Source organism: Pygoscelis adeliae, unplaced genomic scaffold (assembly GCF_000699105.1).
Source record: "Pygoscelis adeliae isolate BGI_AS28 unplaced genomic scaffold, ASM69910v1 Scaffold197, whole genome shotgun sequence".
NCBI classification, from domain to species: domain Eukaryota; kingdom Metazoa; phylum Chordata; class Aves; order Sphenisciformes; family Spheniscidae; genus Pygoscelis; species Pygoscelis adeliae.
Window position 1 is genome coordinate 1,567,017 of NW_008825105.1, and position 12,097 is coordinate 1,579,113.

A 12,097-nucleotide genomic window follows, 5' to 3' on the forward strand; every position below is an offset into this window, starting at 1 on the left:
GAAGCAAAGGCTTGTCCCCGCCAAGCCACTGGCAAGTCACTTACTGAAACCGCCAACGGACTGAAGGAGCGGTGCAGCCGACGGGAGCTGGTGCGAGGGGAAGGGTGCCCCTGACAGCCGGCAGCCCCGGGGTCCTGCGCGCTTCTGCTGGGGCATCGGCCCAGCATGGGCCCTGGGTGCCGGATCGGCGTCGGGGCGTTCTCGGCATCGGTGGAGCAGCGTTTCTGCTGACCTGGAATGACACGGATCAGTCACCCAGGGCAGCCAGCAACAGTGACCCATCCCTGATGTCTGGCCCTTCCTACCCTCCTGGCTGCAGTACAGGATGGGGTCTGGCCCCCTACACAGGGGGTCTCCTCTCCCCAGCAGGTTTCCATCACCAAATTTCATTGTCCATCACCCAAGACACAGCACAGATCCTTGTTCCCTGGACAAGGCCAAATCCTTTCCAGTGATCCCCAAAGCATGCAGGAGAACTTGCCATCACCAGACAGGTGAGGGAGATGAGGGGGAACACGACAATAACTGCTGTCATCTCACTGCCTGAGGAGCGTTTGAGGTGAGGAGCAAGGGCAGACACCTCAGGACTCGGTGCCTCCTTCCAGCCTGGCTTTTAGCTGGAGGAAGAGCAGGATCCAGGAGGAGGTGGCTGCAGCGCAGAGGACGTGTCCGATCATGGAGCAGGGAGAGCAAGCCAAGGCAAGCATGGAGCAGAACCAAGCGTCCTTGGTTGCCTCCATCCAGCCCAGCAGGAGGGGAGAGGAGAACTGGTGCAAGCGGTGCACGGCCCCAGTGCTTTGTAAGATGCAAGCAGCACCTTAGAGCCACCACAAAACAGGGAGCTGCACCAGCTGGCCCAGCTGCCAGCCACGCTGCCCAGGATAAAGGCACTCGCCCAGCTTCTGCTGAAACTGGCCCGAAGCTAAAGCAACAGTAGGAGGCCAAGCTCTTTTCTTGCCTTTGCTTTGATCAACCGTGAGAGAGTATCAAAACAGGATGGGATTTCTGAATGAATATTCCCTGGCAGAGAACCGGGATTGTTTCGAGCCATTGTCTCGCAGCCCCAGATGCCTCCCTTGGCGTGCACTGGGGGAGGATCTGAAGCCACAGCTCTGATGTGATCCCCAGCGAAAACGCGTTCTTCTCCTGTGGCTGGGGCCTCATTTGGCATCTCCACAAGCAGTGGGTGCAGCTGGAGAAAACCAAGGCAGGGAATTAGATCATCTGGGTTTGCCTGTGCCCGAGGAGCAGCCCCGCGGATGCTGAGCCATCGCCGGTTCCCACAGTGCCCCTCCCGTCGCTGGCACAGCGCTTTCGCCGCGGCGCTCCCTGATAAGGAGGAGCATGCGGCTGCCGGCACGCAGCCTGCCAGCACGGCTCCACCTTATCGCGGCTCTTATCGAATCGTTTAGGGTCCTGTCCCGCTTGGGCACTGCTCTTGGCAAGGGTTAGCAGAGAGCAGCACCCTGCCTGTCCCCCTCAAAAGAGGGGATTTTGTGCAGCAGGTCGGGGGGAGGCTTTCCAGCACCTCTTTATACAGCAGGTCTCAAAACTCCAGTTATTTCCGATGACTCAAGGGTTTAATAGGATTTTTTGAGGCCTTTTGCTTCCAGAGGCCGCAGCTCATTTTATTTGCACCTCTGTCATTCCTACATGCACACACTATACATGGGTTTTCACACCTTCTGAAGCACGAGACGATGGCTATGTAGCAATGCACAACCAACAAGCCAGAGCAGAGAGTAAGAAAATAGCTTTTGAAATCATAGAAGAGGTGGATAAAACAGATACTGCCCAAGCAGAGGTCTGTACTGACCCCGTTTCGTGTTCTGCGCAGCTTAAAAGAAAGCGCTTTGGGCAGCAGGCACGGAAGTAGGGTCAAGCTAGCAAGAAGATAGAGCCAAGGGGTCCCCGAGCCCTCCCCTCCCCGCTCCATCTGCCACTCCATTCATCCGCAGAGCACAAGGAATCAAGCAAATCTCTTGCTATAAACCAGATTTGCCTTTGTAAGCTTTGAAATAAACCCAAGGATTAAAGTCTAAGGACTTTTTTTTTTTTTTTTAAGTCAGCAACACACATGAAAGAGCACATGGGTGCATGTGAAACCCGGAGCACAGCACAATGCAGGGGGAGGTTATTTATACTGTAGCAGCAGCCAGAGGCCCCTGGAAGAGGCTGCACAAACACACAGCGCGAGCCTGTCCGCACACAGCTTCATTACTTTAAACACACCTGCATTGTCAGCCAGCAGACATGCTCACACTGCGTGGGTACAGTCATAATCAGCAGAAAATTAGGAAGCAAGCAAAACCATCCTGGTGGATGATACTTTTATATCTCTCCCTCTCTCTCTCTCGGTAAAAGCAAAAACAAACCCTCAACTTTTCTACTGTAGTAAAGCACAGGAGGCCTGAGCAGAGCTTGCAATCTAACCAGACAAGCTGAGAGCAGGGAAAAGGGCTCGTTTCCCCCATCCAACAGAAGGATCACATTAAAAACTACTTGGATGGTATCATCCAGTCCTGAGTCACTGGACAATAATTGTAGCAAGAGGTCTTCTGTCCTCCAGCCTGCCACAAATAGCGCTAATAGCAAGTGCAGGTTTATTTGCCATTAGGGCTAACAGTGTTCGTTAAGCGCTGATGGTGACCTAACCTTGGCAAGCAGGTTCCCCTGGTCCCCCCTGCTCCACAGGGATGGATGAAGTGGATGAAGTAAGTGGTGGCACCATTCTCCAAATTCAGATCCTCCATTTATTCTTAATCATCCTGATTCTAAAGGCTCCTTTCGCACAGCTTAGGGCCTTTGTGTGTTCATATGGTCGGACACAGGCCCTGGTCTCCAAAATCAGATTGTCTTCGTTAAGCCCTTCCAATAAGAGATTTCCTGTGGAGCTCAAGGACCTCTAAGCGGGTTATGTGCCCATAATTTCTGGCGCTGTTACAAGAAGACTGCAGTCATAAAGACAGGGCATAAGACTTAACACATGCCTTCAAATTGCTTTGAGGAGTTACAGAGTAAACAAACAATTAGAAAATAAAATTCATTTTAAAAAAAGAAGTTAGAGCTGTTTTTAATGCTGTTCTGGCTAGATTAGTTTCCGCCCTGTGTTTAGCTGGAAATGGCTGAGAGCATTTAGATTTCAATTATTAAAAAAACCAAAAAACAATAAACCTCTCCATAGCAATTGGCCAGACTAGATTTGTAACTGGTTTGACAGGAATTAGAAGTTCAGATAGGCTTTCAAACACTCTGGCCCTGTTTATCCAAATGACGTTCAAAACCAGTTAGGCTGGAAATTTTACAATAAAAGGGGAACATTTGGCTTTCTATCAAGGGTTAAAACTCAGCATGGACAGACCAAGCTGCTCACACAGAGTTACGCTTTTCAAGAGTCAGCAACTCATGGTGTTTTATGTACACCTAAAAGGCAACTGTTCCCACGCTACACTTTGACTTGTTACGTTTTTTTGGGGGGTGACGACACCTTTTTTAGTCTGCTGGACTGAAGTTCAGAAGGCATGAGACACAGAAAACAATTTCAAGCTGGCCTCGAATACCATTAGAGTCAGCTGCCAGTCAAACAGCCACAGTGTGAATTCACACCCCCTGTTATCAGCAGTGAAATAGTTACACAGAATTAACATTCAAATCCTCCTTATTAGACATGTCCCACAGATTGCTAAATTAGCTGTCACTTCTCCCGGGTGGGTCCCTCCCAATTACCCTAGTATTTAAGAAGGATTTTAAGGTTATCTATGTAGATTTGGGAAGCCAAGGGCTGGCTTTCTTTACATTAAGAAAAAAAAAAACCCAAAAAAACTCTGGGAACAGTTCTGAACTGGAAAAATAATAGATGTTTGGCCTGGTTCAAATCTCATTATCTGGCTCTGCCAGAGAAGGCACAGACAATTGTGACTGCAGTGCCAGCAGTCACCTGGTTGCTAACACCAGTTAAGCACAATCACTGGGAATTTGAGGGGGAAAAAGCCCAGGGGTAAGCTGGGCTAGTATGTTTAATCACAGCTGTAATTGGTAACCTGGGTCTGACCCCAGAAACAGGCCTAGCAGGCAGGGTAAACAATAAAGCAAGAGTCTTAAGCCCAGCCTACACTTAGAGCTAATAAGTCCTTTCAAAACACACAGTTGTGAAACAAGACTGTGACTGAACCATGTGAAATGCAACTGGAGGGGAGAGGGAGGACACAGACAGAAAACAAAGCCTTTTTAACCTGTTAGCTGCTAGATCAGACCATGTTTTACAGCACGTATCGATCCCCAGCAGTCTAGACCACTGTCAGGACAAGAACGTAGCATCATCTAGGCGGGCCAAGCTCCTAGAAACTTATCATCCCGCATGACTCCACGGCACTGGGCTTTGCTAAGCACCTCACCACCTATTTTGGTGCCTGAATGTCTTTTGTCAGCTTGGTCCTTTGTTCAGCCTGTGTCGCCTGTAACCCGTCTCCCCACGCCAGCTCCGAGTGCCTTGGGATTTGTGGACAGGACATGTCAGGATACATTACGGGCATGTCCAGGCAATTTCATTTGTAGACTACCAGGAACCTTTAAATATTCCCCTCTGCTTCTGCGCGGATTTGTATGTGGACTGAGAGCTGGATGCTTTTCCCCACAGCATTTGAACACAGTAGCTTTTGTAGCCCAAGCCCAGGGCTTCAGCGAGGGACCATGCAGTTCCTAGGAGCCGTCTTTCGCAGAACAACCTCCCTCTGATCCACTTTCCTTACTGCATGCCATGTTTCCTTATGGAAAGCAACCTATCTGACCCACTGCGAATATCACATCTGTTCAGAAGTATTTTAGGAAGCAAACATTGCTGTACTCAAGGGAGCCACAAGCAGAAAGAATTGCTTTTTCTTCAAACTCCTTAGGACTTTGGACCTAGTTTTCCAATGGTGCTGAGCACTCGCTGGCTCCAGATGCCTTCAGTGCACTCTGGGGTTTTCTCCTTGGCCTTAGTAGCTTCTTGCTGAACCCATGTTGACCAGCGTCTTGTGTAAGAAGACATTTGTTCAAAGCTCAATATTATCGGCCGGAGGTGAAGCCTCAGCCTACAGTTCCTCATGAAGACGCCTCATTGGGGAAGGTGTGTAGATGACCTCACGTTGATTTCAGAGATGGTTTCCTGTTCTGTGCATTCGGTTATTGTTTTTTTCCACATCCCCTTTGCAGGATGCCACTACCTCCGCCTACCTCTGTTCCTGTGGAACAAAGCTTGAGAGGGTAGAAAGGGGACAATAGAAAAGGTCCAGTGGAGTGCTCACCGAGGCAGCAGACCCAGAGCAGTGTGGGGATGGAGGTGTTTGCACAGTCAGGTCCAGAGAAAGTTGTCAGCTGTAAAGCCTGGAACAGGCTTGTTAGTTTATGAGATAAAAAGAGTTCAGAGCCCTGTCTCTATCTCAGAAATGGAGCAAGGAGCAGCAGGACTCTGGGAGTAGGGCATTGCAGTAAGACGTGCCCCTGGCAAGCCCCTCGTCCTGCTCCTCCTCGTCTGCCCTTCACCAGCCCTTGGCGATGACATCTTCCCCCAGTCCTCCCCTCCAGCACAAGGTAAACAGCACGTGTGAAACACAGATGTGTGCAGAGGCAAATTGCCCCTTGGTAATCTCCCTTATCGCACCACCCTGGGGTGTGTCTGCCTACCCGGGCCCTGCTCTTTTCCCCTCTAGAAAGTCTCCAAATAAATACTGGCTCCAGTCAAAACATCATTTCCCTCCCCCAACTGGGAACAGGTAAACCCACCACTCACTCTGCTGACGAACCCACCAATAACACAGGACGCCGGAGCCAAATCCTCCTCAGCACCGCAAAGACACACATGAACAACCACATGAGCTGAGGAGTTATGGTCTAATGTGGGAGAGACAGACAACCAGCACAGCAGGAAACGGAGCCTAAGAGATTCTGTGTCTTGTTCCAAGCCACAAAGCAGAAGCAAGATACTGGGCCCTTCCCATGAGCTGCGCTGCCCCAGTGCTGCAGCCTGGCAGGGTAAGGGGCCAGCATTTCTCCCCCAAGCCAGCGCTTTTCAGGCAAACCTCCCTCCTTGGGTCTATCTCACACCTTTTCCTTCTAAGGGAGGCTGGAGGGTAATATATAGGGATTTCACACTTCACCAACATGCAGCCATGCTACGAAAAAGGGATTTTTCTTTTCTTAGAAATGAGAATTTAAAAAAAAAAAACCTCTGGCTGAAACCACAAGACAGGATTTTTTAGGTGGTGAGAATGTGACTCGTCTGCCAAACTCCAGCTCAGCCAGGGAGCAATGCTGTGACGAGCTGCCAAAGCAGCACATTGCCGAAATCTGCGTTTATCGCTTATAAAGCATTAATGCAGGGCAACGTGTTGCGGCGCCATAGCAACCCCAATCATCGGCAAAAAAATAAGGGCAAGAGCACCAAAGGCACTGTTGCTGTAGCAGCTGGTAAGTGAATTTACTGACCCTGTTCAGAGCCACCTGACATCTCGGCATTGAGTGGGGATCTCTGCTGGGCTTGAATGTGTTTTTTGAAAGTCTGTGAAGAGCAGCTGATTTACCCACACTTTGGAGAAGAAGAGCAGGAGATGGTTACAGATCAAAGCGATTTCTGTTACAGCATCAGAGATCTGAGCTACCACCACAGCGCCCTTTGCTTGAGGGTTTTATAGGACATACAGTGTCAAACAGAAAATGGGACCTTTCTGGGAAGTTCTGTGTTTTCCCACAAGGCTGAAGAGATCAAGCCAGTCCTGTATAGACTTCAAAGCCTTAGTGTAGCAAGGTGCTGCTTAACAAAAGAGAAGACAAATAGCTCTAGGACTTCCAGATTTTGGCCTACTCCAGCATGGTTACACCACAGTCAGTCTAGTTTATAGCAAGCTGACCCGGTTAAGGCTAACTCCAGAATCTCATTACCATCATAAGCTATGGATCTGGCCAGATGGATCTGGCTTCCCCTTCTCTCCCCTCCCACTAGCCCTCTTCTTGGTCCCCAGCTCAACGTCACAACACGGATTATGTCAGGCATAATCTATAGCTGCTATACTGACAAAGCTCTGCCCAATCCATCCCTCTCCCTGTGGCCTCTGTATGCCCAGACTGCAAATCCATGGGGGACTTTTGTCTTACAGCTATCGAGAGCTGCAGCGTGCGGATGGTCCAGGCTCCAGCGTGGGAGAGAAGGGACACTGGGAGAAGGTCTCTGGGGTTCTTCTCAGGCTACACCCACAAATATGAAAGAACCCAGTGCTTCCCAGAGCCCAGCAAACCTCCCAACCCCTGCAAACATCAATTAGTGCACAAAGACGACCCAGATAAAGCAGGGCAACACCCTTCAAGAGCTTAGATCTGGGTGGTGCCCTTTCCCAAGAGGCAGGCTGATCCCTGCTTGGAGAGATACCTCCTGGGTAGCAGGTGGACTCTGCAGGACTGCTCTAGGCTGTTCCCAAAGATTCCTCGCCCTCCCTGGCAAAGCTGGCTAATTGTTTTTTGGTGGGGTGCTGCACCTGGGCAGGGGGAGGCAGGCACAGGGTGTACCACACGCATCCACCCTCCAGTGCTTTGCAAACCTCCTCACTATCTGCAATTTCGCATGCGACCAGCATGCTCTCTAACCGGAACACAGCTCCTTTGTAGCTAACACCAAAGGCCAGTTGAGCATCAGAGCAAAGACAGACGTAGTATCAGCATTCACGCGTTGGCTTGCTGTCTTGCAGACTCCAGCAGAGGCAGCAGATGTGGTTTTCTTCACTCTGCCTGTTGCAGAAGTCCCACAGAAAGTTTTGTTATTCAAGCAAGTCAGGGAGGCCAGAGCCAAACAGATATCTGGCTTCAGAGCTGGAGCTCGCAACTCACCCTGCGCTGCCAGGGTGTGTGCAACCAGGGAGGGAGGGAGGGAGGGAGTTGGCTAGTTATTAAAGTAGGGGTCATTTACTCAAAAATCTGGGTTTAGGCATGGCTTTGGATTGCACCCAGAGTTCATCTGGGTTTGGATCCCAAATTTCAGGTTAGAGCCACATCTATTACTCACAGAAGCAGCACATAAGCGCTCTCGTCTTATTTCTGCATTTCAGCAACAACCAAGGCTTTAGCAGAGTCTCTGGAGGCATTTTTCCACTCATATTTAGAGGAATTAAGAGAGTCATTATTTTATCTGCGTACATTTGAGGACAGGAGGTAGGGGCTGGGTTCCTGAGCCATTTTCAGGTCAGACCTTGGTGCCTGTCCAAGGCCTTGATCTATTGCTCAATTTCTGCTCAGGACTTTGGTCTCACTTTACAAAAACCCAGGAGCTTCATGTAGAAGCTAGGTTTGGAATGAAACAGGTACATTTAAACGTGCTTAAGCTAAACATAACTTCAATATCCTCAAAATAGTCTCCAGGAGGCTGCCCTGAGATATACCAGGGATGTGATGGTCAAAGACCTGGCCCCAAGGACTCTGCTAGAGCTAAGACAGCAGCATAGATGATCCTGAGAGACCAGCCATCCTGGCCAGGCTGCTTCAGTCCACCCCTGCTGACCAGCGTTCCCCAGAGCTCCTTGGAGTGATTGTCCTCCACATGCTCATCACCAGCTCACACTATAATTGATGCTTTTGGGAGCCCAGTTATACCCCAGCCCTGCCCCACCCCACCCACCAGTAATGGCAGGGACGGTCCCACTCCCACCCCAGACAGCTATGTCCCTGTCTCCCACAGGGAGGTCAGTGAAGCTGTCTGGGATCTCTCAGCACCTCTGGAATTTGAGCAGGCACCAAAAAACAAACACAGGGCTAAGACATGCCAAGAAAAACGACTGGAAATCCAGTGTTGGATGTCCAACATGGACACTGTTCCCCATGAGGTGACAGAGGAAAAGGCTGTGCAAAGGAAACGCTGAAGATCTGTGATAGCCACAGCGCGTGGGAGGATGCACAGTGGGGTGAGCTGTGTCACAAGCAGAATAGCTACTCGATTGTAAAAGAAACAACATGCAGCTCACTTGCTGACATAATTCCCCCGTTGGGCACAGCAGCCCCAAGGAAGACCTGCCGTCAGAGCCGGACTCTCAAGAGAGGCTTTGGCAGCAGGGCTTTGCAGCCACCTTCCGTAGAAAACAAAAGCAGGTTTGGAAAAACAATAACAACAATAACCCACTTTCCCCTTCCTGTACTGAGCTATGGCTGAGGCCATGCTGGGTGAATTATACATGGGGCTCTGTCAGGAAACCTTCCTCACAGCTGGGAAAGCGCAACCCAATCGGCCGGCAGCCGAGACATCGGCACAGGCCAGAGAAGGGGACAGAGATGCCAGGCAGGGATCGGAACCCCTCTGTTAGAGCAGGATGCATCCTGCTGCTTCCCTGCACAGCCAGCACCATCCTGCCTGGGCACCGTGGGCCCCTCAACTCAGCAATTCATCCCCACCTGCACAGGGTGTCCCAAGGCCTGCAAGACTGAAGTGTCTTTAATATAGCTATCCCCCAAAGTTAGCCCACAAAGTAGGGTGCTATTTCTTCCCTTCTCCCCTGTTTCCCAGAAGGTAAACTGAGTGATGGGAAAGCAGAATGGCATGCCTGGGGCAGGCCAGCGGTTTGTGATGGAGCCAGGAATTGAACTGACATGTCCCCCAAAACTCAGATTCCTAACCACCAGGTCATACATCTTTTGTTCGTGGCGTCCCCAGCAGCTCCGGTACCAGATAAGCCCAGTCTGCTGTGTCAGAGCCGCGCAGAGGCACAGCAGCTCTGCAGCTAAGATCTTCTGCCTACATTCTAGCTATCTGCTCACCCTGACCAGCCTCCGGTCTGGATGCAAAATCTTGTTGGGTAATCCGAGATTTGAAAGTGAATATTCATGGTTTAAGAGCCACCCAGAACACTGTCTGAGATCACCAGCATTTGGAAAATCTGGATCTCAGCATTGGAGATGTTACGGCAGTGTAAAACAAGAGTTATAGCTCACGTGCTTCTGCGACCTCCCGTATGGGACTCTCTGAATGTCTATCAAGGTTTTCCACTCTGATGCAGCCTGTTGGAGGCTCCCAGAGTCCAAAAGCTAACTACATCCCTGCTACCCATCTCAAGGCATGAAGTCAGGTTGAAATCCCTTACTATCCAGCTCTGCTGTGTGTGCTTAGGATCGCGTTCCTCCCAGGTGGCCTGAAAAGCAGCTGAACAAACACGATAGGGTTGATCCTGCTGCTGGCACCCACCTGCTCTGTATGTGCAAAAGCAACTCACTTTTTCTCAGTATGTGCCTCAGTTTCCTGATGCACATGGAGGCTCACTTCCCATTATAAAAGCACCTGGACACTTCTGAACCTGAAAAGGTGCATCTCTAATGAGTGGAAGGAGCTGGGAATGTAGCTGTGAGGCAACCTCCTGCTAGACAGAGGATGAATGCTGTGAAGGTGTCCCCATAGAAAACACTGCGCAAGAGGGGAAGGGAGGGGAAAATCGCCTTCCAGTTTCCCTGTAGCAACAAGCCCTACGAAAACACAAGGCCCAGGACTGTTTTCTTATGGTCCCTGCGGAGAGGCTGTTCTTAACCCAGATCTCGGACACTCGGTACGGAAATGGCCCAGCGGAGCAGGAAAACATTCCCATGTGACCCATTAGTCCTGGCTGACAGGGCTCCAGGGATCTCCACTCCCTCCTGTGCCTGCAGCTCTCACCACGATAACCATTTCAGATTTGCCTCATATACATACCCTTGAAATCTGCGGAGGCTGGAAGAGTAAACAGACCTTAAAAGGGTCTCAAATTCCTGCCTTGCACTCCCTCATTCTCAAGAGTACTCCTGAGTGAAGCAGCTTTTGCAGAGACCAGGCAACTGAAGGCCCTCTTTACCATACAAAACAGCTAAAAATAACTCATGCACCCTTCACCCTGCCTGCTCCAGAGCCCAGGAGGACCCTTGCTTGGCAACTGTACACATTTGTCTGCCATAAATGGCTGTTTTCCCTCTTTCTATCAAGGCCACATTGTGCACAAACTGTTCCACCATTAGAAATTCCAGCTCAAAGTTGCTAACACTTGAGATCTCATCACAAGTCTTCTCATGTTTGAAGCTTTTCTTTCCCTCCTGCAAGGGGTGAGCTTTTAATTAAAAAAAAATTATTGCTAAGAAGAAAACTGAAAACATGAACTGGCTCTGCAAATCCATATTAAGGTCTGAAACACAGGAGTCAGCTAAAACAAGCAGAGAAAAAGAATAAAGAATAAAATAAAATTTCAGTTTTGGATGTTGAGGTGTGTTTTGGGGTGGGGAGAGGCTCGAAGACCCACTGTGATTTTAAACATCTTAGAAGCTACCAAAATCATTAAATTCACTGACTTTCCTGGAGCTCCCTTGGAAGGACACCAGCACAGCAGAACACTAGGCCTTAGTGAGCCAGAGGGAGAGGGGTGTTGTAGCACCACAGGTTGCTATTCAGCCTTTCCTCCCACCCTGCTGTATCCCAGAGCTGCTTCACAGAGCTCTCTCAGCTTTATTTTCAGAAAGGGAAGGCCTGAGCTCTGTGCAGACTGGCACATATGCATTAGAAAGCATCCCAGAAGAACACATATGTGCTGCTGGCAAGCTAGAGGAGGATGTGGTCCACCCAAAGAGCAATCAGGTGCCCTGTGGGCAGCTCTGCTGACTCCAGGACAAGAGCCCTTGTGCTCATGACGCCCCCTCCTCCAAGCACAGGCAGCACATAGCAAGAAGGGCTCTTCCTGGCTAGTGGAGGTGGGCAATGACACAATTGTTTCCAACCTACCACTTCCTACAGCCTCTGTATCTGTCCTTCCTAGTGCTCAGGGGACTCTCTGCCTTCTGTATCAGGATTGGTGCTGACGTTCAGTTATCATAGCCAGATACTGGCCCATATTTGTCTGGATGAGGACAGAGTGACTCCAGATTCAGAGCTGAGATGCAGATTAGGATCTGGCTTGCCTCAGGCATTTTGCTGCGTGAGCAGAGGTCAATCTTCAGGCAGGGAAGGGACAAGATGGCTTTTAGGAACCCAGTAAAAAGGTAGAAGAAAGCAGAGGGTTGCCTTTTGTCTCAAAAGAACGGGACCTAAAGGAGGAACCTCATGGTATTTGCAGGAGAACTGACATATCCTTCC

General features: G+C 50.0%; 1 protein-coding gene across 1 annotated transcript in view; it reads right to left on the bottom strand.

The window, feature by feature from the left end:
• BTG2 (BTG family, member 2) overlaps positions 1-390 on the bottom strand; it is a 2,749-nt gene extending 2,359 nt beyond the window's left edge. Inside the window, exons 1-2 of the mRNA XM_009327448.1 lie at positions 306-390; positions 45-232 (exon numbers count right to left, since the gene is read on the bottom strand). Of these exons, the coding sequence (XP_009325723.1) occupies positions 45-232; positions 306-390 (273 nt within the window). The remainder of the gene's footprint in view (positions 1-44; positions 233-305) is intronic.
• Between the last annotated feature and the right edge of the window lie 11,707 nt (positions 391-12,097).